Raw genomic sequence first — 27,077 nt, 5'->3', positions numbered from 1 at the left:
TACCTCCTCTGTCCCCCCAGTGTCTCAAGCCCCTGTGCCAAGGCCCTCTGGCCACCCACTGTGCTGTCCTGGCGCCGAGAGGCTGGAGGAGGCGGTGTGTCTGGCCTGGTCCCCCGCAGGTGTTCACAGGACATGTAAACAAGCGGCCAGGCCAGCCTCCGCCGCCGCCCCTGCCTGCCCTCAGGGAGGCAGAGCTGGCGGGGGTGGGAACAGTGGGATTCACAGGTCCCCCAAAGTCCAGACGTTCCCAACTGTAAATGTTATTTTTTAAGCAGAGAGAAATGCATATATTTTAAATGGAATTTATTCTATCTACAACTGCCTGAGAGGACGCAGTGGGGGAGGGGCTTCGGACCACAGCAAGAGCACCCACTGCCCGCCTTGTGGCTGGAAGCCTGACCTGGTTGGCCCAGGCCCCGGCTCCGTAACCATTAACCTCTTCCCCCAACTAACACCAATGAAAGTGTCATTCCACGTGATCGGGCTGTGTGTTTGGATCTGCGCCACGGACCTCTAAGCCAGGGGTCGCACCTGAGCCGGACCCGAGCGCTCCCACTGACGCGCGAGGAGGAAGGCTTGGGCCCTCCCCTCCTCACCTTTGCGGAGGGGCTCCGTCACTGGCCGAAGCCCTGGGTAGGTCCGTTAGTGGCTGCCTCATGGACCAGCCACAGGTTTTTCTTCAGGAATTTATCAGTTTTAATACAAACCAGTCTGTATTCATTCCTAAAAGGCTCATTTCCAGTAAAAAATAATACACCAGTGAAAACATTCTCACAGGATAACTAGGGCCGGGGCTGAAAGGAGCCCTGGGCTGTACCCCAGGACTGGCTCTCTCCGCCAGCTTGAGGGCAGGCACAGGAGGAGGTTCCAGGGCCAGGCGGGGGCTCTGCTGCATCTTCAGGTCTCTGTGTGAGGCTCCCCCCCCCCCGACCACAGAGGAAGGGAGGGAAAGTACTCAGAGCCAAATCCAGGCCCCTGCCCCAGGAATACAGGATGAGAGGGGCACAGGGAGGATGAACCACCACCCCTGCCTTCAACAGTGGCCTAGAGAGCTGTTCGGACCTCCCACGGCTGCTCTCCCACAAAAGGTGGAAGCTCAGCCCCATGGCTCATAGCTCTGCCTGAAAACCCAAGAGCAGAGGGCGCTGCATTCGGTGACCCTGAAGGGGGGCGGCCCACAGGTGGAGGGGGCTGAGGGCCCCTCCTTTAAGCGCACGAGGTCATACATTCAAGAGTCCAGGGGTGATCCCCCTGGTGAGGAAGAGCCAGACTGTCCTGACACCAAGGCCACAGCTCAGCATCTCTTCAGTAATTCCCCGGGGGGCAGGACGACAGCTGGGTCTGACACCGGGAGTTGGGCCTCCAACGCCATAGGGCGCAAGAGCAAACCCTGAAACATTCATGATATCAACTCCCCAGACTCAGAAATGGGTCTGGCTTTAGCCCTACGATCCAGAGCAACCATGACCACCACGGCCAGTGGCTCAGAAGGGAGAGTTCATGCCCAGCTTAGTTTCAAACTGCAGTTTCTGTCGCTTCTGGTAGCGGACCCGGACCCTGGTAGGGCGGGAGATTAAAGTCCAGGTTAGCGCAGACCTCCAGACCAGGGGACGGGCAGGACACCCGAGGAGGAGGGCGGGACGGCAGTGGGAAGGCAGGGGAACGGTGCCCCAGGAGGTGACGGGCTTAGGGAACACACCCAGGCCCAGAGGGGGCACCCAGCCGGTGGCTCACCGAATCTCGTGCAGCTTCACGATCTCGTTGGTGACCACCACGAGGACCAGGGAGAGGCAGCCCAGGAGCCACGTCAGCAGAGGCACATCCTCCAGGCCAAAGTGGACGCGGCTGTCCCTGTGTGTCCACAGCTGCAGGTCCACTGCTGTCTGGACCACCTGCCCCAGCAACCTGCAGGAGGTGGCAGCCCTGCGTCAGTGGGGTCTCTTGCTTCCTTCCCTGCTTTTCTCAGCAGGGACAGCTTAAGGAGGGCACCCTTCAACCTCTGGCCCAAAGCCCGCCCTCAAATCACAGCCCCGCTGCAGCCACTCCCCTGCTCCCACCCTCCATCCCAGAAAGACTCACACCACGGGCACAGTCACCGCCCACCAGAGGTTTGTCAAGGGGCTCTTTCTCCACAGGGGCTTGGTGCGATGCACGTGGGTGATGGAGATGAAGACTGGAGAAAATGGGGTCAGTGGTGGGTGTCAGACTTCTCACGGCCAGAGGCCTGGTCCCCAGGGTGCCTCACCAGCCCCGGGGAGCCCCTCACCAGTGTGCAGGACGGTCAGGGCGGCGGCGAGCTTCTGAGCCGGCAGCAGCCCGTTGGCGAAGTCGTCAAACCAGGCTGGAGCCGTGTCGGCGCGGCTGCCAAAGCAAGGTGCGGGCTCAGCTTCCTCTGGGCCCCGGGGAGGGAAAGCAGGGCGGGGGTGTCAGGATGGGACCCACCTGGGCAGCATGATGGAGGAGCAGTTGGTGAGGTTACGGACCCGGGAGCTGTCGCAGAAGCTCTGCAGCGTGAAGCCAAAGCAGATGAGGCACGAGCTGATGGTGAGGCTGAACTTGAGCAAGAAGCAGAGCAGGAAGTAGTGCTGGGTCTGCGGGAAGAGGGGGCCCATCACCGCTGCGGCAGCCGCCCCTCTGGCACACGGATTCAACGGGGTCCCCAGTCAGCGGGCGGGCGCGGGGGATGAGGAGCAAGGACTTGCCAGCTCTGTACCACCCCCCCCTGGTCTGGGGAAGTTCGGATGGAATTCCTCCCCCGCCCCAGCCCCACCTCCCTCCCCCAGGGCTCAGCCCCCTCCACACCGACATTCCTCAGGAAAAGCCCAGGCTCACCGGGCTCCACGGTGCTTACCTTCTTAGGAATGGACTGAAGGTTTTTCCCCGTTGCCATAGACATGATGGAGCTATGGGGGGGCTTCCCCAGCAAAGAGATGCTGAAAAGCAGGAACTTCAGTGAAGGGTGGTGACTGTGACCCTCTGTCCCCCAATTCTCATGTGGGAAGGACTTCGGGAGTCCTGAGAGTGAGGGCAAGTCTGCTGGGCAGATGGGATAAGACAAGGGAGAGGGTGCCCCCGGGCCTCCGGTGCCAGAAGTGAGCACTGAGCACGGCTTCCTGAACCTGGGCTCCTGGGGACACCTGGTGGCATCCCAACCCTGCCTGCCTGGGCACGGAGGGGCGGCCCGGCCTCTCACCTGAGCAGAGGGTAGCAAGAGCAGGACAGCCACAGGATATCGGTGGTGCCCAGGACTGGCGGCAGCTGGACGAGGCAAGAGAGGAGCTGAACCGGGAAAGCCAGGAAGCACGATGAGATTCTAGCAAAGAGTAAGGCACTGGGAGCCCCAGGGCTGACTCGCCCTGTGCCCAGACGGAGACTCACGTCCTGGCTGAGAGGAGACGGCGCTGGAGGGGACACTATTCTGCTGGCGGGGTCATCTCCAAAAGCCCAGGGGGTTCACAGAGGCTGTGGGGGCCCCCCAGGCTGTGCTGCATCCTCCCAGCCTCTCAACCGGCCCTTGAGTGAAGGAGCGAGCAGGGAGGGGCGATGCCCGTGCTGGCCCCACCTCACCTGGATGACCACGAGAGTCAGCTGGCACTGCAGCAGGAAGAGGAAGCACTTGCGAATGCCGTAGGTGGCGTGCCGAGCCTAGGGACCGGGAGGGGCAGGTTGGGGTCTCTCTCAGGCCCCACAGCTGGTCAGCTTCGGCCAAGAGCCAGATGCCCCAAATGTTCCCGCGAGGGAGGGGCGGAGGCAAACTCCACCGCCTGGGAAAGCTTCGCCTGGAGGTGAGCCACCCTTGGGAGCTCAGGCCGGTCCTGCGTCGCGACTGCCCGCCCCAAGCAGGACCTGCCCCCTGCCCCCGAGCGCCCCCCCCCCCCGAGCCCCCACCTGCTCGATGAGCCGGATGACGCTGATGGTCTCCTCCTGGCGGAAGGTCAGGGAGCAGGGCAGGCTGTTGAGCTGCCCCGAGAGCTGCAGAGGAGAAAGGCCGTCCGAGGCCTGGGCCATGCTGGTGCTGGTGGCGTAGCCAAAGGTCTCCCAGGAGCAGCGGGACGGGTACAGGGGATCCAGGGCAATGCTGCTCAGCGTACGGGGGGAAGCATACCCATCAGCTGAAGCGTGCCAAGACCCCGTCTCCCACGGGACTGAACAAGCACCCGCTCCCTCTTCTCCCCGCCAAGTCCAGGTTCCTTGGTCCCGACCAGGGCAAGATCCGCTGTGGGGTCTCCGGGAGGAAGAGGCTGGCCCCCGGCTCTGGGGTGTCACCCTGACCTGATATCGCTCTGGAGGAAGAGGCAGCTGTTCCGCAGGTTGGCAGAGCTGCCCAGGCAGCAGGTCACCTCCCCATATTCCTGCATGATCTTGATCATCTCACACATGGCTGAGGGGGCAGAGTCGGGGGGCACGAGAGTCAGGCGGGCGAGCCCCACGTGGGGTGCTGGGCAGAGACCCCCAGGACAAAGCAGGAGATAAGGGAAAACAGGCCCCTCTTTGGGACCAACCTGCCCCCAATTTCGTGAACATCGTATGAATACTGTCACTTCTGACTCCCTAGAACGGGCCACCAAGGCTCCAGCCCGCAAGACCCCCAGCTCCTCCCAGCCCAGGTTCCTCCGCTCCCTGCGTGGGAAACCAGCATCGCTCCGGAGCCCGCGGGGTGCCCACGCGCTGGCAGCGCTCCACACAAGGGCCGGGCTGGCCGAGTAGCCGCCACCACGGTACTCACTCTCGGGGGTGCAGTCGGTGAAGAGGGGCACGAGCAGGGGCACATTGTCGATGTTCTGCAGGTGGGGCCGCACCTGGTGGATGCCCCGGGGCAGCTTGGCCTGCAGACAGCAGAGATGCCAGTTGCCTCAGGGTCCCTCCTCCCTCACTCCTCTGCCCTGGACAAGCCACGGGCCAACCCCAGGGCTCTGGGGACACAGACACCCCACCACCACCACATCGTACCCGGTTGCAGTCCTCCAGGAAGCTGGGGAGGTCGCTGTCCGTGGGCTGGAAGCTAATGAGGTCCGAGTGACCCTCCTCCTCCATTAGGAGGAGCCCTTCCGCATCATCTCGGGACACTGTGGGGACAAGAGCCTGTCCCTCACCTTGGGGCCAGACTTCTGGGGGCCTTTCCTCGTCTTGCAGATGACGCAAAACTTCCTGTTTCGAGGTGTCCTCCCCCCCACCCCGTCGACTGCCGTTGCCGCAGGGAGATCAGAGCCATCTTCCAAGGGGGGATCCGTGGAGGCTCTTTCTAGTTGTAGCCCCAAGGAAGGGGAGTGACCCACACCCACCTCGTGTCCACACCAAACCTTTGCCCTCACCCTGATTCAGGTCATCGTGCAGGGATCCAGTGTGGCTAGGACTGGAGGGGGGGATCTCAGAGCCGGGCATGTCACCATTGGGCGTGAGGGAGATGTGACAATTCCAGCCCGTCTCCAGGCCCATCTTTTCTGCAAACACCTGCACCAGGAAGATGGCAATGAACAGATGGGCCTAAAGGGTCGCGTGGGGAAAAGGGTCAGTGGGAGCATTGGGGGGTGCTCCCCCACCTTGCTTTTGAGCTCATCCTCCAAAGAGAAGTAGACGAAGCGGATGCAGGCGTTGACCAGCCCGTCGATGAGGCGCACGATGTCCAGCCGGGCCTGGTACTGGGAGGACACCATGCCCATGAAGATCTGCCCGCTCAGGGCCTGCATGCAGTCTTCCTTCTCCAGCACCTCCCCGATCCCTTCTTCAGGAGGCACAAGGCACAGAGCCCGGCCAGGACACGGCCCAGGCAGGACACCCAGGAACCGGCAGATTGCAGGAGGCAGCCCGGGGCACACGTGCAGATGCCATGCCCAAGTCAATAAGCACGCGGGCCCCAGGGGACCACACATGCAGCCACACACATGCACAACCAAGACACAGAGAAGCCAACAGACACAGGGGAAAAGACAAGGAAAGGTACTCATCAGTCAGGTGACAATCCCTGGTCCAGGGCTAGGGGGCAGGCCCCACCCTCAGCAATGGCTTCAGTTCATGGTCTCTGGGGTCATGAGACCCCAGAAGGCTGTGTGTCTGGCGGAGTGGGGAGGGGTGGGTGGAGCTCTGAGTCCCTCTGCTCCAGCAGGCTTTGTGACCCGGTCCTTTGTCTGACTCAAATAAGGCTAAGGCTCTATACACGCTACTGCTTTATAACCTTCAAAGAAAGCACTTTGCTATCCGTCATCCCACTGGAGCGGCACAGTGAACCCGTGAGCAGGGCAGACAAAGCACCTGGTTATAGATGAGAATAAGGGACTCGCCCACGTCACCAGACAGTGAGAGCCACCGCGGTGTTCCAGGTCCTCTGCTACGGTCTGGTCCAGGCCGCTGGAAGCCCTCCCGGCCCCCGGCCCCCGGCCCCCGGGCACAGGGCCCACAGTACCGTCTGAGCTCCAGCTGCCGCGGCGGGCACTCAGCTTGATGGGAACGGTGCTGGGCAGCTCGCACGTGGTGAAGATGCTGCTCCGGCCGGGCGCCTGCACCAGCTCGATGCACTTGCCATTGAGCTGGGACGACAGGGCACAGCTCATGGGCTTGTAGGCGAAGGCAGAGCAGTAACCAGACAGGCAGGCTCGCTGGTAGAAATCCAGCACTTTCTTTCTGCCGGGGAACCGGGGTGGAAGTGAGGTGAGTGGTCCTGGGATGCCCCACCCCTGGGAGCCGGGCAGGCAGACCACCAGAGCTGACTGCTCCCGCCCCTGGCATCTGCTTCCTTACCTACCTGTCGGAACCCGAAAGAGGGTAGATGTCGGCTCCATCCCAGAAGTCTGTGCAGGCCTCCAAGACCACGTCGGCCGTGCCGTGGGACAGCATCTGTTCTGTGCCTGAGGGCAGTGGCGGGGAGAGGAAGGCCAAGCCATGAGTGCCCAAGCCACCTCACCTCCGGGGACATACTGCCACCCTTGAGGAGGGCACTAAAGGAGCCCCTGGGGGATGGGAACTCCCCAGGCCTCATGGCAGCAAACCTGTAGGCAAGGCCACTGGGTGCATAGCGCAGGCTCTAAGCTGCCGGTCCTCCAGACAGTCCCAGCATCTGTGGCCACCACCATCCCAGCCCCCGTCCCCGAAGCCAATCTCTGCCACATTTGAGATCTCGGCAAGAATCTAATGCTCGTCGGCCCAGCGCTCCCTAAAAAAAGACACCCTAAAAAGAGCCCCGCCCTGCCCAGCTCCCGGGAGGTTTGGCCTGATGCGGGCGGAGCCGGGGAGGCTCACAGGTGGTGGTGTCCTTGATGAAGAGGCTGATCATGTGGCTGAGCGGGGGCCGCCGCTTGGTGACACAGGAGAGCCTCCCCAGCGAGGTCTCCTTCATGGTCTCGGCGCTGGGGAGGCGGTAGAGCGCAAGGTGGTTCCCCTGCTTGAAGAGCTCCTTGGCCCCGGGAGTGAAGCCTGCAGGAGGAGGGACGGCACGGGGCCTCTGGGAGGAAGCCCACCCCCACACACCACCCTCCCTGGCAGGGAGGGAACCCCAGGCAGGCTGGGCGGCTTCCCTCCACGCGTCCATCCCGCAGGCAGTTATCTTCCCGGATGAGGAAGCGCCGTCAAGCGGCGGTGCCTGGTTAAAGGGGATGGTCAGGGAATTCCCTGGCGGTCCAGTGGCTAGGACTCTGCGTTCTCACGGCTGAGGGCCTGGGTTCAATCCCTGGTCGGGGAACTAAAATCCCACAAGCCTCGTGGCACAGCCCAAAAAAAAAAGGGGGTCAATCAGAAGCCCAAAGGGTTGCTGGTGCTCTTGAGCAAGGCCACGCCCGGGCCTGGCATGTTTGGAGCCAGGGGCCCAGCCTCTTGGAAGAGGCCGGCAGCTAGCCCAGCCGCCACCCCTGCGGTGGCCACGTACCAATGAGGCGGGCGAGCTCGCAGAGGCCCCAGGGCACGTGCACGGGCAGCACGGTGCTGTGGCTCTCCTGCAGGGCGATGTTGCACAGGTGGTCTGAGAACCGGCACAGCCGCTCGGTGACGCTGGCGTTGCACAGGTTCAGCAGCACGTTGAGGCCCAGGGGCTTGAGGGAGGTGAGGTGGAGCTGCCAGTTGGAGTCATCGAACTGGATGCAGGAGGGATTCTGCTGGTCCTGGGACAGGCTCAGCATCTCCAGGTGGTAGTCACACACGAAGTCCTCGGCCTCATAGGGCTCGCCCTCCAGCCCGTGCTGGGTCTGGAGGAAACGTGGAGGGGAAGAGGGGCCTCAGGCTGGGAGGGATGCGGCGGGTGCCCCCGAGAGAAGGCACCGCCTCCCAGCAGGGCGTGCTCATGCTCGCGCTCTCCCATCCCTCTCGAAACCCCTTCCCTGTCCTTCCCGGCTCCTGGCTGCTTCTAGGATCTGTGCCCAACAACACTGTCACCAGCTCAGAGGAGGCTGTCCAGACCGAGCAGGAAACAACGGAGCACCTTTCTCGGCCACGGGAAATGTTTTTAGAAGGAGCCACTGGCTTCCTGTCTTTTGTACTTTTTTTTTGTTTTTGGCCGAGTGGCATGTAGGATCTTGGCTCGATGGGACCCGCGACTCCTGCAGTGGAAGTGCTGGCCCCCCTGGACCACCAGGGAAGTCCCGGCTCTCTGTCTCTTGAAGGTTGTGATTAGGAGGAAGGGCCTTGCCCCAACCAATTACCACCATCAGAGAAACACGGAAAATGGGGAAGCTTTTCCTACTTCACGGAAAAGCCGTGGGCGAGGCCTCAGGAGGTCCCAGAACAGAGGCCAAGGCGGCTGTGCTTCGGGCTCCATCCGTCCAGGCCGGGCTGCACCCCTGTGGCCCCTTCGGCAGGGGAGGCCAGGACGCCCTGCGGCTGACAAGCGGGCTGCTCTCCGCCCTCTCCCCTCACCTTGCCGGGGTCTTCTTCACCGCCCTCTGTGTCCCTGCTGAAGCTCACGCTGGAGCCGGACAGGTGTTTGCTGCGGCCGTGAGCTCTGTGGTGAGACGAGGGCTCGGGGCCATCGCCTGGCCAGTTGCCGTGCTCTTGCTCATTGGAAAGGTGCAGGGTAGGGTTCAGGGAGCCGGCCAGGAGGGCGTCTCGTTCACGGGGCTGAGGAGAGCAAGGAACACAGGCCTCGGACCGGCGTCCCGACGGCTGCCACGGGCCAGTGAGGCAAGGCTGCTTCGTCCCCTCAGGGCGTCATCTCTGAAGCAGATCCTGAGGCCTGAGCCCTCCTCCCTGCTCCTCGCCTCGCCCTCCCTGAGGCTACCAGCCGGGCCCAGGCCATACCTCCTCCTCCACCTCGGGATGGCAAAAGGAGCGCGTGGACAGGTCATCCGTTAGGTCCTCGTGGCTGCTGTGCGGGGGCTCCACCTTTCCGCTGAAGAACAGCACGGTCTCCGGGCTGGGGTTGGGCCATGACAGGATCCCCTGTTTGTCCACACAGCACAGGACCTGCAGGGAGAGAAGAGGACCGGGAAGGGGCCTTGGAGGTCCCCAAGCCACCAGGGGCTGCTTAAGTGCCCAGACACTGCCAGAGAGCAGCCTGTCGAGGCCAGGTCCTCCCACAGGGCCCCCCTCACCGTGACGGAGCCCAGGCTGTGCAGCAGGCTGGAGCTGTGGCTCAGCGTAGGAGACGTCCCCTGGATCACCCGCAGGAAGTGGCCCCAAATGCAGCGCAGCATCTCCTGAGGGCAGAGACAAAGCCCGCGAGGCCGGCTGGGGCTTGGCCGTATTTCTCTGGAGATGGCCTCTGGGGCCGACAGAGGAAACGGTCCCGGGAGCACCAGGAAGTTGGGTGGAAAAGCCTGTGTCCAGCACGGCAGTGACACATTACCCATGTGGGACGGGTGGACTGAGGGGCTCCAGGAGCCCGTGGGAGGCTCAAAGGCCATAAAGTAGGGAAGTCCCAGCGTTCCAGCAGGGGCCCGAGGGAGCGCGGGCTGGGGGTACGGGGCCTGGAGCAGAATCCATCCTGGGTGAGCGTACCTGAGAGGAGACGGCTTCGGTATAGCTGCTCAGAGTGTCCTCCGAGAACTTGGCCAGCTGTGCGGAGAAGAGGGTGTGAGCCTCGGGGAGGAAACCGCCAGCCAGCCTCTCACAGGCCTCCGAGCTGGCGGGTGGGGCCTCGTGCCAGCAGGGCTCCCGACGCCTTTGGTGAAGGACTCCCGGGCAGCCCTTGAATCCCCCGTCTGCTGACAGCCCGGGTGGACACTCAGCCACCCCCGGGGCCTGGTCTGGAGACCCTTCTGGCTGGAGAGGGCAAAGCCCTCGGAGAGCTGCCCAGGCCCTGCCTGTCGCCGGGCCACGGGGTAGGGCTGGGGCTGGACTTCTGCCCTGTCTGCTGGGGCACAGCGACTCTTTTCATTCCTGTCTTTGGTTCTTTTTGCACTGTCCCCCGACCCCCACCCGCCCCGATGCCTCGGAACAACCTACCAGGGAGCTGGGGGAAGCCTTGCTCATCTGGGCCAGGACACGGGCTTCTCCACAGGCAGTTGCCAGGACCCAGAGCACAGGGAAGAGCAAGGGGAGGATGGGCAGGACGCCATTCACCTGGGAAGGAGCGAGCCACACAGGCTCCCTGAGATGTGCTGGCGGCCGGATGGAGGGAAGGGCTTCCCCGGCCCTGGGGCCCTCCCCTGAGTAAAAAGGACAGCTAGGGGCAGGAAGGGAGGAAGGGACGCAGGCGTTCTGAAGCTAAGCCTAAGAGACCCCTGGGCGGCAGAGAGGGAGGGGCAGTCAGGGCACCACGAGGGGACGCAGTCTCAGGGGAAAGAGGAAAGCGCTACAGAGAGGAGAGGGCTGCCGCCACCTGCAGCTGGAGGAGGGTGTACTGCCAGGTCGTGACACCAGGGGCATTCAGCATGAAGCGCAGGGCGTTGGTGATGAGGAAGCCAGCCTGTCGGGAACAGGAGAGACGCTGCCTTATCCCCCACAGAGAGACCCAGGCTCTAAGCCTCCCTGTCTTCTGCCCACTCACAGCCCCACCCCTGGCACTGGCCGGCTCACACTGGGACCCTCTAGTCTTCACTCACACACTCGTCCGAGTCTGGCCCCCAGGCTCCCCCCTTTCCTGGCCCTCCCCCTGCCCTGTGCGGCCCCGCCTCACGCACCAGGACCACGGGCACCGCGTAGTGCAGCATCACTGACTGCACCGTGAACCTCTCGTTGTCCAGAGCGGTGACTGGGCGGGACAGGGCCTTGTCCAGGCACCACCTGCAGAAAGAGGGGATACTACACTCGGGCGAGCCCTGCTCAGGGGAGAGGCCAGAAGCCCACCCCTTCACCTAGCATCACTGGGTCCTGCAATTCCCTCCTATTCCTTGGCCCCGGCCAAGTGGCCTCCTGGTCACTGTGGCCAGGAGCTCGTGGCAGCCTCTGAAGCTGCCCCCTCGGAGTTCAGACTGAGAGGGGGTCAATCACCCAGTCGAAGAATTCTCACAAGACACTAAAGAGAAGACCTTCCGGAGATGCCTGCGCTAAGGGACCTCAGTATGGACAAGGCGCCTTCCTGTCACCGGCCCCACCATGCCCCCTGCTCACAGGAGGCACCGGGCCGAGAAGTCAGGGGACAGGAGTAAGGCAGGGCGGCGCCCTCACCTGATGTTGTCAATCACAGGGGTCTCGAGGACGCGGAAGAGCCGGTGCTGCTGGGGGTTCTGTGGCCCTTTCTTCACTTCTCCCCGGGGGGAGGGGGGCGGAGAGAAAGGTGGAAACAGGTCTCCCGGCTCCAAGACGATGTGCTCATCATCCTGCCAGCGACGAAGGGGAGGAGGTCAAGGGTAATTAATGGTTCCATGGAAGCCACTCTTGACCGTTCTGGCTAAGTGGAGACATCTCATTGGGTTAGGGACCATCAGTTAGCACAGAGTCAGTTAGGGTGGGGCCTGGGGGACTGGATTCCTAGCAGCTTGAGGACCAGACAGAAGAAAGAACAGGACAAGGAGAAAGATGTTCCAGCTTTTCTCCATTCTCCTGGAGCCCTTGCCAAGAAGCCCAAGAGCTGGGCTGGAACCATCAGGATTAAGCCCAGGGACCCTCCCACCATTGCCGGTGGACACTCCCACAGCATTTCCAGGGAAGGAGAAAAGCCTCCAGCTACCTTGATCCCCCTCAGAGAAGCAAACGATTCTTGGCCAGGCCTCAGAGCTATGATGTCTCCTTCTACCAACAGGCTAACTGGCAGGTTGACGAGATGTCCATCTCTGTAGGCCCAGTGTAGGGACCAGGATGGTGCAAAGGGCATGTGGAGGTCTGGGTACATGGCATCTAGCCACTTGATCTCCTTGCCATCCCTGAGGGCATCTGATGAGAATGGAAAGAGGGAAACAGCCTCACCCACTGGATCCACACACCAGCCAGATCCAGCACACAGCTATGAAGCGCTGTCTGCTCTTCTCCCTTCCCCAGACGGCCTGCACCAACCCACGCCGCTCATTCCAACACTTCCCCTCTCCGAGGCCGCCTCCCCACCACCCCAGCGCGGGCACTTGCACCTCCTCTGAACGCCTGAAGCTCTTAGTCTTTGTACCCTGCTTCCATTCAAATACATTTTGCTAACTTTGCTAAGGGCTTTGAGGGGTGTGCTGAGCTTCCTGAGGGGTACAAACGTCAAAGATTAAGCCGATTTGGCCCCTGGCTTTGAGGAGCCATTAGCCTTTCTGCCCGCCCCAGGCCACTGCCTGTGTACCCATAGCCGTCCCACGGCTCTGGCTGCACCACTGAGAAGAAAGCAGGGCATCCTTATCCCCTGAATGCTGACCGCAGGCAACGCCAATGTGCTAGGGCTCCTGGCTGGGGCTCGGGACGGGAGCTCCAGGGCTCTGACACAGCCCAGGGCACCTTTTCCCACCTGACTCGCCTGCCCCTTGGCCTCACCTTGGATTTGGTCAATGATCCCTCGGAGTCTCCGTTCCACCTCTCGGCGCTTCAGGCGATCTTGCCGCCCAATGAGGACGAGGTTGAGGAGCAGCAAGAGGAAGAGCGCAGAGGCGTTCACCAGCTCCACCCCGTGGCTGGCAGGGAGAAGAGGGGGCACTGGCGGGGCGCGGGCCGGGGGGTCTCCAGCCCACCAGCTCCACCCCGTGGCTGGCAGGGAGAAGAGGGGGCACTGGCGGGGGGCGGGCCGGGGGGTCTCCAGCCCACCAGCTCCACCCCGTGGCTGGCAGGGAGAAGAGGGGGCACTGGCGGGGGGCGGGCCGGGGGGTCTCCAGCCCACCAGCTCCACCCCGTGGCTGGCAGGAAGAAGAGGGGGCACTGGCGGGGGGCGGGCCGGGGGGTCTCCAGCCCACCAGCTCCACCCCGTGGCTGGCAGGGAGAAGAGGGGGCACTGGCGGGGGGCGGGCCGGGGGGTCTCCAGCCCACCAGCTCCACCCCGTGACTGGCAGGGAGAAGAGGGGGCACTGGCGGGGGGGCTGGCCGGGGGGTCTCCAGCTCAACAGCTCCACCCCGTGGCTGGCAGGGAGAAGAGGGGGCACAGGCGGGGGGGCGGGCCGGGGGGTCTCCAGCCCACCAGCTCCATCCCGTGGCTGGCAGGGAGAAGAGGGGGCACTGGCGGGGCACGGGCCGGGGGGGTCTCCAGCCCAGCCAACCCAGGGCCCCACACTCCCCTCCCCAGTCCCTTCTGAAAAGAGGGTCTCCTTCTGGTTCTGACACCAGCCGGCCAAGGGACTGTGGATCCCTACGCGACCCAGGCGCTGACTCTGGGGGCAGCTCCCCTCTCCCCGGGATGTCCCAGGCGGGTGTGGAGGCGGGAGGGGGACAAGCCCAGACCCTGCGCTGGGAGAGGTGGGAAGGAGCCCCTCCCAGGGCCTCGGGCCGCATACCTGCCAGCTGGCTGGCCCCCGTAGCAGCCCAGCAGCAGCAGTACGGCCAGAAGCATGAGCGAGGCGCCGGGCCAGTGGAAACAGGAGCAGCGGTTACTGTGGTGCAGGAAGCTGCTTCTCCACAGCTCCTGAGGAGGGAGGGGCAGGAGGCCAGGGAGTGAGAGGCCCAGGGGGGCCAAGCGAGGAGGGAGGAGCCAAGATTCTCTGACCCGCATCCTAGCCGCCTTCCTCCCTCACCCACCCGACGGAGAGCCCAGGCGGCCACCTCTGTCTTCTCGCTTTGGTGTCGGCTGGGGTCAGGACATCACTCTGAAAGGAACCTCGGCCTCTTTCTGATTTTTAGTGATGCCTCAGTCGGGTCACACCGTCCAGGGTGACAAGGAGAGTCATGGCCCCGAGAATGTGCTTCCCAAGCTTTTCCACCGCCCCAACTAGGCTCTGGACTCCCCATGAGGATGTGTCACCTTCCATGTGAGACATTTCTTCCGTTCTTTTAGGTGTCCGTCCAGCACCGCCTCCAGCTGCTCCTTCAGGATGCTGAGGGCCTTCTGGGTGGACAGGCCCAGGGCCAAGGGAGCCTCGCCCTGGAGGGAAGCAGGAGGCACTCAGCATCCCTCAAGCAGGAGGCCCTCAGCATCCCTCAGGAGGCCCTCCCCGCCCACCTCCCCAGAACCTTCCTCCCTTCTCCCAAATCCTCACCCTCCCTCCCTCCACTAACCCTGACTCCTCAGGGCGTGAGCATGTTCAAATCTCCACCAAATTAAAAGACGTTCAAGTACACAGTGCCCTGCTCCTCAAAGCCAAGTTTAAAACAAAACCAGAGGGCTTCCTTGGTGGCGCAGTGGTTGGGAATCTGCCTGCCAGTGCGGGGAGCACGGGTTCGGACTCTGGTCTGGGAGGATCCCACATGCCGCAGAGCAACTAAGCCCGTGTGCCACAACTACTGAGCCTGCGTTCTAGAGCCCGTGAGCCACAACTACTGAGCCCACGGGCCACAGCTACCGAAGCCCGTGTGCCATAACTACTGAAGCCCACGCACCTAGAGCCCGTGCTCTGCAACGAGAGAAGCCACCCAATGAGAAGCCCGTGCACCGCAATGAAGAGTAGCCCCTGCTCGCCGCAACTAGAGAAAAGCCTGCACGCAGCAACAAAGACCCAAGGCAGCCAAAAACAAAAATAAATTAATTAATTTATAACAAAACAAGGGCTTCCCTGATGGCGCAGTGGTTGAGAACCTGCCTGCCAACGCAGGGGGCATGGGTTCGAGCCCTGGTCTGGGAAGATCCCACATGCCGTGGAGCAACTAGGCCCGAGAGCCACAACTACTGAGCCTGCGCGTCTGGAGCTTGTGCTCCACAACAAGAGAGGCCGCGACAGTGAGAGGCCCGCGCACCGCGATGAAGAGTGGATCCCGCTTGCCGCAACTAGAGAAAGCCCACACACAGAAACGAAGACCCGGGCTTCCCTGGTGGCGCAGCGGTTAGGAACTCGCCTGCCAATGCAGGGGACGTGGATTCAAGCCCTGGTGCGGGAAGATCCCACATGCTGTGGAGCAACTAAGCCTGCAAGCCACAACTACTGAAGCCTGCACGCCTAGAGCCCGTGCTCCACAACAGGAGAGGCCACCGCAATGAGAAGCCCGTGCATTGCAACAGAGACCCAATGCAGCCAAAAATAATTAATTAATTAATTGATTTTTTTTAAAAAAAGAAACAAGAAGAGAGAGTCTGGTCTTATAAAAAATTTAAAAAAAAAGAAACGAAGACCCAACACAGCCAAAAATAAATAAATAAATAAAATTAAAACAAAATAAACCCCAAAAAACAAAACCAGAAACAAACCTTTCTTTACTCAGTGTCTTCTAACTCACCTTTCACTCAACTCCCAACCCACCACCAACAGCATCCCCCAGCCCCACTCAGACCGTGCTCACCACTGAGCTCCCGACTTATTGCACTGGGGCCATCTTTCGGATTTCCCGGGCCAGAAAATATGTATTGTTTACGTGGGGAGAAGAGAACTAACCTGGAGATTCTGGCTTCACGTTGTTCCTAGTAAAAAACATTAAGGGAAAAACCCCACCGACTTCTGTTACCACCCTTTCATAAAAGGGAGGCTACTGTAACCCTACAACATTGGGAAGGACACAGTCTCAGAAAAAAAGACAGCTGCTGCCAGGAAAGGACCTGCACTGACCGCACCGCACTCTCATCTCACCGTGGGTGGGTGGAACGTGGCATGGACAGGGGTGGTTCCCAGCACATTGTCCTATGTGACCCCATGGCCTGACCTCTCCCATTGAGACCCCTTGTTCCTGGGCTTCTCTCCTCTTTTGTCCTGTCCGTCTACCCCACAGTCCATCCTATGACATCTTCTCCACAACTTTATGTACGTTTCCAGGGCAACCTCAGCCACATGGATTCATGTGCCACCAATAAGCTTACAACTGCTAAATTTCACCTCTAGCCTGACCGCTGCCCCGAATTCTGACCCGTTCCCTAAACTGCCACACAGCTGTTTCATGGGTACCTATGAGTTGACACGTCCAAACCCCCGAAATTACCACCCAGCCCTCCCCGCCCGAGCCAGCACCCCTCCTACAGTTACCATCACCCAGGCACCCTAGCCCCTCCCTGCAACCTCTGCCTCCCCCTCCCACCTCCCCAGTCCCCACCTTTTCCAAACCAACCGCTGCACCCCAGCCAGTGAGCGCATGTCTGATGAACTGACCCTGTTTACCTTTAAAATCTAGCCCAGACTCCTGAGCGTGGTCTGGGATCTGCCAGCTTCTCCAGCCTCCTTTCCTGCCATTCCTGTCACATGCCGCACTCCCCCAGCTCATGTGTCAGCACCTTTATGGATTTTCCTAGCCAAGAACACACTCCCTGCCCCAGACAACTCTTACTTCTCCTTCGAGACTCAGCTCAAACACCACCCGCTCTGGGAAATCTTCCCAAAACCCAGGGCTGTACATACAGGGGGAGGTTTGTATTCCAAAGGCAGCCCGGGCAACCTCGCTCACAGGCGGCATCACGGAGGACTGTCGGTATAGATTTGCCTGTCTGGCTCTCCCACCAGACTGCCAATGCCTTGAAAAGGGTACTAAATTCTTCCATCTCCACACCCCTCCACCAACCACTAAGACAGTACCTATCACAGGGCAGCAGCTCGTGAATGCTTGCTGACTGACTGAATGAACGCCCATGTAGTTTCACTGGTCCCAATGACCCTTCGTCAGGGTTGTCAACCCAGGATCTGTAGCAGAAACACCTGGAACTTTTACAAACGTGGCTGTCCAGGCCCCACCCAGACCTAGTGAATCAAAACTTCTGGAGGTGAGGCCCAGCCCAGATTGGATCTGATGCACAGATCCCCAGTTGGGGGTCCTGGAAAAAGAAGGCCCCCAGGAGAGGCAGGGCCTGGGGGAGGAGTGAGTGTTTCTCAGGGGCCACCTGAAGAGCACCAATGCGGGCTTCCTCCAGGGAAAGTTCCTGAGCAAGAGGCACAAAGGCCTGGACCTGGGGCACCAAGAAAGGGACTGGGCTTATCTACGGAGTCCTGGCCAAGGGTCACTGAGCCAGCGATGCCCTGGCTGCCTGGGCTCACGCCCTACCCTCTTCCCTCCTATCCCCGGGGTCCTGCCCCGGCTTTGCCCACCAACATTCTGGATTTCCTCCTCCCTGCCGGTCTCCACGTCCACCCACCCCCTTGGCAGGCTTGACCCTCGCCAGACACACATCTCCACGACTAGGAGTTGATGGACTGGGGGCCATATCCCCTGGCTGCAGACCTGGCGTGGTGGGAGGCCCCTGAGTGGAGACCCCATGCTGGCCTGTCGCCAGCTCCCTCGGCCTGAGGAATGGGGACGGGCTTCAGAGTGGGCCCGGCCCAAGACCTCCCAGAGCCCTTGCCTCAATCTCACCTAATCCCTGCTCTCCGTGGTGGCTTTGGGGGATTATGAGGATGAGAGCTGCTGCTTCTCCGAGGGGATAACTGGTTATTTCTGCTCGGGAAGAAATGGCCCTCTGGGCAGGGAGCCGGCACCCCGCAAGGGTAAATACTGTACTCCAAAGCGCCCACCTCCCTCTGGCAGGGATCCGGGGCCTCCCTGAGAGGCCGTGGTCCAGGACAAAGGAGGGTCGGGCAAGGCCTGCATCTCTGCCTCCTTGGCTCCTGGCATGAGGGAAGAAAGCCTCCAGGGGCGGGAAGGAGGAAGAGAAAAGCAAAGGGGGACCACAGGCCTTCTCACGTCCAAGGCAGGATGCCTGCCTCTCTCAGCCCAAGAAGGCCCAAGAAGAATAGCGTTTGGGAGGCCCAGCCTCCCCTCCCCTTTCCGCTTCCTCCCTCAGGCTCGACCTGGACCTGCCGAGCTCCCTCCCCGCAGTGGGATGTGCAGGTTCCCAGGGTGGACTTGCCTAGGCCAGGCCTCCAGAAGTGATAAAGTGAGCAAACCTCCTGCGGGCAGGGAAGGGCTGGTCCGCAGAGGTGGAAAGGCTGCACCCAAAGGGCGGGAGAGAGTAAGAGCTGACAAATCCCACGGGGCTGCACAATCACCCGGGAAGCCGCTCGGTCTGGAATGAGCGCCAGGCTCAGGAAGGCAGGGAAAGGCTAAGGGAAGCAGCCAGAGAGCCCGGGTGGTGGCCTCCCTCCAGCCAGGCCTTTAGACCGAGGACACTCAGGAACTGCCCTCTGTTTGCCCTGTGGCTGCCCTGCCTCTGCTGCCTTATTTCCGGCACCCCCAAACCCCCTGGGCAACCCCACCCAGCAACTGTTTCTGCTCCTTCTCTTCCTCCAGGGTCTGAGAACCTGTCCCGTGCTCCTCTCCAGGTGTGGGAGGAGGGGCCAGAGGGTGGCAGATGCTCCAGGGCAGGGCCGGCAGAGGCGGGAGGGGCCCTGCAGAGCTGAGGGCCTGCATCTGCCCCCGCACGTTGTGTCTGGCTTGGAGCACCAACTCCAGACTGGAGATTAAAGACAGCACAACAGAGGCAAAATAAGCCATTCTGTAATTATACGCCTCCTGAAGAAAGCGCCTGCCCGCACAGCGCCCCGGGGCCAGGACACAGCCCTCAAGGCCAGCCAACCCTCCACGGCCCCAACCCCACTTATCCAACTGCCGTGGCCGCCCGCTGAGGCCTGATGGCCACTCTTCACTGAGTCTCCGGCAGGAGGGTCCCGGGTATGGGTAAATTCACTGTTTCTCTCATTAGCCCATGGCTTTTCCCCCACGCGGTATGAGAACTGAAGCTGAGGAAATTGGTGAGAGACGTTCACGCTTTCCAAAGGAAATTCAGAAAGGGCTCATGCGTGAGCTAGGTGGCCTTTCTCAAAGCATAGAGATAGGCTGGCACCCAGCGTGCCCGGGCACCCATGGCAGGGCGGGGGGGGGCGGTCTGTGCAAGGACGGGGATGGTGTGAGAAATAAGAACGCCTGTCATACACGTGCCACCTGAGGTCTGCTCTTCTTGCCTAGCAGGGCCAAGAAGGGTGAGGAAAATCTGCCCCAGACTTAAGTACCCAAAGGCAGGAAGCAATTCTTCCTACTTCCCAGGTGCTCAGAAACTCCCACTCCCCAGCCCCAGGCACCTCCAGGAGATTCCTGGGGCCAAGGAGCCAAGGCTAAGCAAGGCCTCTACACCAGAGGGGAGGCGTGGCCCTGCTTCCCCCCTGACACTGAAGCTTTTCGGGTAGAAGCAACCCCATCCCACTGTTCTAAGTGCTCAACCTCAACTGAACCCAACAGAGGAGCTCGAGGCCATAGGAGGTGTAGGCTCAGGAGAGGCTGCCAGCACGTGCCCATCGCGCCCCGCTTCATTGTCAAAGGGGGACACGGGCGGGGCCTGGGGGCTGGAGGAGCAGCAGGTGGTGACAAAATTCTACCTGCTAAATCAGAACTGCAAGGAATCTGCTACCGAACAGAACCAGCTCCCCAGGGCCCAAAGCTAAGCATCTGGGTCCGTCTAACGAGGCTTTAAGAGCCAACACGCCTGGGCTGTCCTGGGCCACCTCGGTCAGGTTTCCCAGGTGGCCCAGAACCAGAAGCCCCCAGCCCCCAGTCCCTGTCCTTTCGGGACTCCCCTGAGGTTCCCTCAGCACAGCAGCTGTTTTCCTTCCCATCCTGCCTGTTTCGGGAGGAAGTGGAATCTAGGTCCCCTAGGCTCAGGTAGGCAGACTGTGAATTGGCCTTGGCCTTTGGCCTTGGCAACAGCAGGTAACCACTAATTAGAACCAGCTGGCCCCTTTGCCAGGTTTCCCCATGGTCACAGCCTCCTTGGCCGGTGCAGGTGAGCGGGACCCACAGCTGGACTCCACGAGGTCTGAACCAGTGAAGCAGAGGTTCGGCCACTATCCACCAGGGTCTATTATAGGCGTCACCATAAATCTCTTCCGAGTTTGGCCAGACACAAATCCACTCTGTCTACAGACAAGCAGCTCAAAGCCTCAAGCAGAGGCACCTCCTCCTCTTCCTCACTCTTCCCAGCTCATGCTGACCTGGGCACTTTCACCTGTCTTCTTTCTCACCTCCTGCAGCCAAGACCTAGGAAGAAATCACCCCAGCCCTGTTGGCTCCCGCCTCAATGACTCATGTGGTCCGGCGAGAAAAGCCTCCTTAATGGCCCGAGGAGGGGTGGCATCCAAGCCTTGTGCCTGGAGACCCGGGTCCCGGCACACCTTGACAGGATGCCCCACGGGGAAACTTGGGCTCTGGTCCCGCTCTGGGTGACTCAGGAGCCTGGCAGGCAGCTACACACACGGGCTTTCTGGCTCCCATCCCCAGCCTCCTTCCACGGTCCTCACTACCTCGTAATCCAAGCCGCCTCCGGCCCAGCTTCCATCTTCAACCGTTAACCCAAAGCCTCCGACACAAAGCGGGGAAGCGGGTGTGTGGAACGGGGGCATCAAGCCCAGCTGGCATACTCACTTTGCTGCCTTTGCCCTGGTGGGCAATCCATAGCTCTGCCCGTTTAAAGAGCATGGGGTAGAGCCTGAGCCACAGCGAGTCAGCCACAGAACTGCCAACACTGCTCTCCGAGAGGAAGAGAAGGAGACAGAGAAAGACAGAGAGGGAAAGAGTGAAGACAGAGAAGAGAGAAGAGAGCTGGAGCGCGTGTGAGCGAGGAGCGGGGCGGCAGCGGCAGCAGAGTGGAGCTTCAATCTGCTGATTAATTTAGCCTATTTCCAGTCACGCTGCAGATTTAGGGAGGGAGGAGGAGGAGACCGGCTGCCGGTACAGGAGGGAAGGACGGAAGGAGGGAGAGGCTGCGCAGAGGGAGGGAGGAGGGAAGGGGTTGAGAGGAGAAAGTTGGTAGGGGCTCTGCCAGCTGTCCAAGGGCTGGGCCCATTCATCAGAGGAGGCGCCCGGAGGGTAAGCAGAGGGCGACGTGCCTCCCAGGGGTTCGGATGCGCCCACCACCCACCCCCACAGGAGAGGCTGTGCAGGAAGTGGCTGCTGCCGGCCGGGAGCCCCCAGGGCACCCGCCAGCACCGAGGAGTACTTGGCCTCTCCCCCCGGAATCCCTTTCCTGAGTAAGGTGAGGAGCCCCACTTGGGGGAGCCCCCCAGATCCCTTAGAGACTCCAGCACGGAGTCACGCCAACAACAGCTCTCTCCACAGTCAGAGCTGCGGGAGGCAGGGGGGCTGCTTATTAATAGCAGCACATCCTACGTGGAGGGGGAAGGACCAGCAATTGAGAAAACTGGAGCAGTGACTTCTCGGAGGGCCGAGCAGGGGGCTGGGAAGTGAGAGAGCAGAGGAAGCCAGTGGAAGAGGGAAGAGCCAGCTGAAAGGAAGGGCTCTTCCAACACCTAGGACCCAACATCTTCCCACCAGGTGGCAGGGGGCTCCAAGAGCCGCTAATCAAGGCGAGTGCAGAGTTCAGCCAGGAGCCAATACTGCCCAGCCGCATCCAGACACACCTGCTCAGGTGCTGCTGGGACCAGGACACTGCCTGCAGACGCCGGGCCTCATCCCAGGAAGAAAGAGGAGGCTGGTGACCTGGGCTCCCATCTCCTCCCAGGGCTTCAAGCAGAGCCTGGGCATCACTCTGCGACCCCGGCTTTGACATACGGGAAGCTGTCAGAACAGACCCCCTGGGTGATGCTGGGGCAGGAAACTTCTCTGGCTCCATCCAGGCCACCCTGAGGATGGGGCTGGAAAACCTCGAGGGAGAGGAAATGGCCTAACAGGTCCAGTAACCAGAGCACGGGCTGGAGCCTGAGACCATTTCTCCAGGGCCCTGTTTCCTAGACGACACCATCTCATGGGCAGGAAAGGGAAGAGAGGCTCTGCCGAGTTCCAGCCGGCCTCTCCCCTCCCCCTTCTCCAGCACAGCTCCCTGCGCGCGCGCGCGCGCGCACACACACACACACACACACACACACCCGCCAAACCCTGAGCTGAATGGGAACAGGAAAGGAGGGGCCCAGGCAGTCCAGAGGTTAAGGGCAGGAAGTCTCCGTGAGGCTAGGGAAGGAGGGGTCGGCTTCCAAGACAGTCACTTTGAGGACAGCTGCCACCTGTGTAGTCGGGCTGCAGCCTCAGCAAACTGCCAAGGAGACTCCTGTCCCTTGCTCCCAGGCCACACTCCCCTTTAGCTTCCTACCAAGACACTGCTCTGGGGGAACCACACCCAAGCAAACACTCTCCCTCCTGTGCAACAGGCCCTAGAAGAACAGCTCATAGGGTCTAACCCAGGTATTCCGCAGTGCCCCCCAACACAGCCCTCTGGCGTCTGGCCCCCCTCTGACACTACCCACTTCAGCAAGTGAAAAGGGAAGCTCTGCATCTGGGGAGGAACCCAGACCATCACTGCCACGGCACATCCACCACGGGCTGGAGGACGGGAGACGGGAGAGGAGGTTCTGCAGGGGACACTGAGGACAGGTAGGTCACAAAGAGAAGGGGGGCAAGGTGCAAAGGATCAACCAGCAACAGCCAAACTGATCCTGGGCTGTAGCCAGGTGACGAAAGGCCACCTTACCATCAACTCCCAGCACGCCAGCTTGCCCACTCCTACGCCTCCAAGAAGGCTTCCACTGTTGGAGGCCCCAGGGATGCACTTTAGAAGCCCATATTTACACAACTCGCAAGGTACCTCAGGTAGAGACACCGTCAGATCTGTTACTTAGCTGCTTGTCCTATTAATTCCTCAAGTAGACAGTAAGCCTGTCCAAGCCAGAGGCCGTCCCCCAGGGCCTAGGGTTCTACCACCCGAAGGAAGCATGCCATAAATACGGCCGACGATGGTGGTAATGGTGCTTTCTAGGTCAGGAAAGCATCTATCCAGAAAGAAAACGAAGAGGATGAAGAAAAACCCTCCCCGACAAATGCCCCTGAGAGATATCCAGCCTGGGTTCACAAGTGTTCTTCCTCGGGCTTGAGAGAGAAGCCAGCTGCTGGACCACAGAACTTTGTTTCCCCGATTCACTAGGAATGGGTGTTTCAGCCACAGGCTAGAACCGGAGGACAACACTGTCCTTTGTTTTCGGGACATTCAGCCCCACCCTAGGCAGGCCACCACATTGCACAACACCATAGCCTTTGCGGCGGCGGGGGGGGGCGGGGGGGTGCTCCCTGGAACTGAGTAGTGCACAGCTCTTGCAACTACGCAGCAGCCCTGCACCCAGGCTAGGGGACGGGCAAGTGTAGCTTTCCCTGTGCTCCAATCACTGCTAGGATGGATACCTGCAGAGCAGCCAGAGGCATCTGTGAACAGGAGGCTGAACACCTCAGCAGTCAGCCGGGTACCAGGTCTGTGTGGACCCTCAGCTCCTTCCCCGGTCCTCCCCAGACCTCCCCATATCTCTTTGGCAGGAAGATCGCTATCCATAAGTTCAAGTCGATAAATATTTACTAAGCCCTTGCTACATGCCAGGCTCTGTGCTAGGAGCCAGGGACACTGAGATAAAGTGGGACAGACAGATGGTGCCAACACAGCGTCGCAAGTATGATGGTGGAGGTGCTGTGGATGCTGAAAGGAGGCACCCTGGAGGGATGAGGAGGACGTATCTGGAGAAGGTCATGCCTAAACCGGGTCTTTGTTTTTTTTTTAATTTGGCTACGCCGGGTCTTAGTTGCGGCATGTGGGACCTAGTTCCCTGACCAGGGATCGAACCCGGGTCCCCTTCATGCGGAGCGTGGAGTCTTAGCCACTGGAGCACCAGGAAAGTCCCTAAACTGGGTCTTGAAGAAAGAAAAGTAGGAGTTTGGCAGGAAAAAGGGTGGGGGGGGGATTTTGGGGTAACGGCCTAAACATGGAGCGTGTGCCCAAACTCTGAAGCGTTCAGAATTACCAGTGGTAAAGGCCGAGGCAGGGGAGGTGAGGGATGCTGGCCGACGGGCAGGAGTCGGATTATGGAGGGCTCTGGACCCCACACTAAAGGTTGCGGCAGGTGGTGTGATGCCTTTTAAAGCAGAGGCAGCAAAAGGCCAGCTCTGCGTGTTGGAGAGCCTTCCCCGCCCGCCGAGTGGAGGCAGGGGGTCAGAGGCAGAGGGACCTGTTAGGAAGGTGTGGCAGAAGGCCAGGCAAGGTGGGGACTTCCCTGGCGGTCCAGCAGTTCAGACTTCGCGCTTCCACTGCAAGGGGCACGGGTTCGATCCCTCGTTGGGGAACTACGATCCCACATGCTGTGCAGCGCAGCCAAAAAAAAAAAAAAAGAAGACCAGGCAAGGACCTAGAGGAAGGACATCCGCTAGGGCAATCCTCGTCCCAGGAGAGGGGTGCTCTGTTGGATGACAAATCTAACTCCACGTAAAGATGGTATGCCTGGAGGCTGGGGTGCCTGAGCCAGGCTGGGGGAGGATGCCTGGACCCCGGGGCTGCTTACCCCCAGCTGATTCAGCAGTGTGTCTGGAGTCTGACTGGGGAGCTCTTCTCTAACCACAGAGAGGGTGCCCAACTGAGTACTCAACCCAGCTCAGCAGGTTGGAGCAGAGCCCAGCAAAGGGCAAACACGTGAAATTACACACCCCTGGGCAGTGAGTGGAAGACTGGCTCAGAGCCAACCCCAATCAGAAACCAGCTCCCATGCGGCTGTGTTAACTGGTCCACCCTTTGTCCTTGAGTCCCAGCTCCCTGAGCCTGTGTGTTCCACCCAAGCAATAGTACCGTCCAGGGATCAGATCACGTACCCCAAGCCTCAGAGCTGCGCCCCCTCCCTCACTTTTGGTGTAAGACCTCCACATGAGGACCTCCCAGGCAAACACAGGTAGGGAGAGTCCAACAGAGACACACAGACAATCCCAGTTAGGGAACCGATCATGGCCTACCACATGCTTCTCCTTCAGGTCCATGGGCCCAGGGTACTGCAGGCATGCCCAGAGGAAGGTGGTCACCCCCGAAAGGAAGGCTCCTCCCCAACATGTACGAACCCCAGTGACTCTGTCACAGTCACAGCATCTGGGGAAAAAAAAGAAAGAGGTCCCATAAGGCCGGGTTGCTGGAAGGGGCAGCTACTGTGAAACAAAACAGTATCATCTAAACAGTCGAGCAGGACATGGAGAAGACGGTGCTGGTGACCTCCAGGGCCCCGGCCTGTCCTGGCAGCAGTCAGCTTTACAAATTCCACTCTCTGTGGCCAGGAGGGAGAGGGCTACAGCAGGGATGCTAGAGAGCTGCAAGCTTTCCCTCTTTTAACCCTAATTTTCGAAGGCACGTATGTTTTGTTCCCAGTGTACTCTTTGACTTGCTGACTTCCAGCAAGCAGGAAAAGCCATGGCTCATCAGCTCTTTATTTATTTATTTATTTAGGCCACATGTGGGATCATAGTTCCCCGACCAGGGATCGAACCCATGCCCCCTGCAGTGGAAGCACGGAGTCCTAACCACTGGACCGCCAGGGAAGTCCCATACCTTCACTTTTAAAGAGGTGATGAGGGACTTCCCTGGCGGTCCAGTGGTTAAGACTCCGTGCTTCCACTGCAGGGGGCACGGGTTCAATCCCTAGTCGGGGAACTAAAATGCCACAGGCTGGGCATGGCGCGGCCAAATTTTAAAAAAAGTGAAGGTAAATTGGAATCTAGTTACAACTTGAATAATCAGGCAAATGGTGGGAAGAGCAGCAGAGATGATCAAAGTAAAGACATGCTCACTTCACCACCACCAGGAGCACAGCTGGGAAACACACGCCACACATGCCAACGCATACATGCCCACAGTCAGCGGGGCTCTCGAGCGGCTGGCCGACAAGGAGTGCTCAACAGGGACCTGGACGGGGGTCCACGAGGATGGGGGATCCAAGGCGACAACAATCTAGAAAATGAAGATTAGCCTAACCTCCCCATCCCCCACTCCCTCCCCACATAACCCCGACTCTCACCCATCCATCCTGGCGGCCAACACACCTGAAATGATTTCAGATCAGTGTTTGGGTGAAGAGTGCCACTGAGTAATCTGCTTCGGTGCCAGCTGACTACTTGAGGAGAAAGAACTAACCTGCTGACTGGGGCAGTTCTTTTGGGGGCCTGCAGCAAAACCTATGTTAAGAGGAGCTGCTCAGAAGCCCAGGAGAACTGATCCATAAAAGAGCTGTCTAGAAACAATTTAAAAAAAAAAAGCCGTGTCCAGAGGACCCCAGGCGGGAGGCCCAGGCTCTGCAGGCACTAAATCCGACCCACGATCCCGTCTGATTCCTCGCAAGACGTCACAGCCCTGCACTGCCAGGTCTGTCCCTACCTCTGCTTTTCCAGCCAGGGCCCTCAAAGCTGAGCTAGCCCTGGAGGGTCAGAGACAGACAGTGGCGCTGGGAGCAGCACCGCAGTGCAGTGACATTTGGTTTTTGGCAGCCGACTGAAATGGGATCCTGAGAGGCCGAATGCACTTCTGCCTAAGGCCGCTCTGACTCAGGCACCCTGGCCCTGTTTACAAGTACAGCTCAAGGTCCCCATGACATCCCATGCCAGCAGGGGCTGGATGAGGCAGTCACCACACAGGGAAAGGCACCAGGAGCCAGATGGGGACCATGCTTAGCTCCTTCTGCCAACACTACAGGAGTGAAATAACTCTGCGGCCGGATGGGACCACAGCAGTTCCAAAAGGGCAGCCAGGAGCATGACATTTTTCTAAGAGTCTCTGTTTTCCCATCACTCCATACATGGGATTCTGGGAGAGAGTTGTCCTTAGCTGTCTGATCTGAAACCAGCAGCTGTATCCTTAAAGGGCCAGGTCCCCTCCCCGCCCATTGTGAAAAAAAGCACAGGCTTCAAAGCCAGACACTCGTGGGTTCAAATCCTGGCTCCGTCACGTATCTAGTGCCAAATGACCTTGGCAAATCGCTTGTCTCTCTGAGCCTCGGTGTCCTTGTTCATTGAATGGAAGTGATGATACC

General features: G+C 60.4%; 1 protein-coding gene across 1 annotated transcript; it reads right to left on the bottom strand.

Moving 5' to 3' along the window:
• Positions 1-50: 50 nt before the first annotated feature.
• Positions 51-25,137, bottom strand: TMEM94 (transmembrane protein 94). Its single transcript, XM_082859964.1, has 31 exons — positions 25,021-25,137; positions 14,219-14,338; positions 13,755-13,882; positions 12,808-12,944; positions 12,032-12,234; positions 11,530-11,681; positions 11,043-11,145; positions 10,742-10,828; positions 10,366-10,482; positions 9,919-9,975; positions 9,513-9,617; positions 9,220-9,384; positions 8,839-9,039; positions 7,856-8,171; positions 7,234-7,407; positions 6,740-6,842; positions 6,401-6,618; positions 5,541-5,722; positions 5,313-5,451; positions 4,951-5,066; positions 4,727-4,826; positions 4,273-4,381; positions 3,889-4,078; positions 3,568-3,645; positions 3,194-3,279; positions 2,852-2,933; positions 2,443-2,591; positions 2,267-2,361; positions 2,080-2,173; positions 1,735-1,905; positions 51-1,557 (listed from the first exon to the last, which is right to left on the bottom strand). The coding sequence occupies exons 1-31, from the start codon at positions 25,042-25,044 to the stop codon at positions 1,485-1,487; spliced, it is 4,074 nt and encodes a 1,357-aa protein (XP_082716090.1). The 5' UTR covers positions 25,045-25,137; the 3' UTR covers positions 51-1,484.
• Between the last annotated feature and the right edge of the window lie 1,940 nt (positions 25,138-27,077).

The sequence above is a fragment of the Leucopleurus acutus genome (assembly GCF_964270905.1).
Source record: "Leucopleurus acutus genome assembly, chromosome: 19".
Classification (NCBI taxonomy): domain Eukaryota; kingdom Metazoa; phylum Chordata; class Mammalia; order Artiodactyla; family Delphinidae; genus Leucopleurus; species Leucopleurus acutus.
The sequence above is the reverse complement of the archived record's forward strand: the minus strand, read 5'-3'. Positions and strand labels throughout refer to the sequence as shown.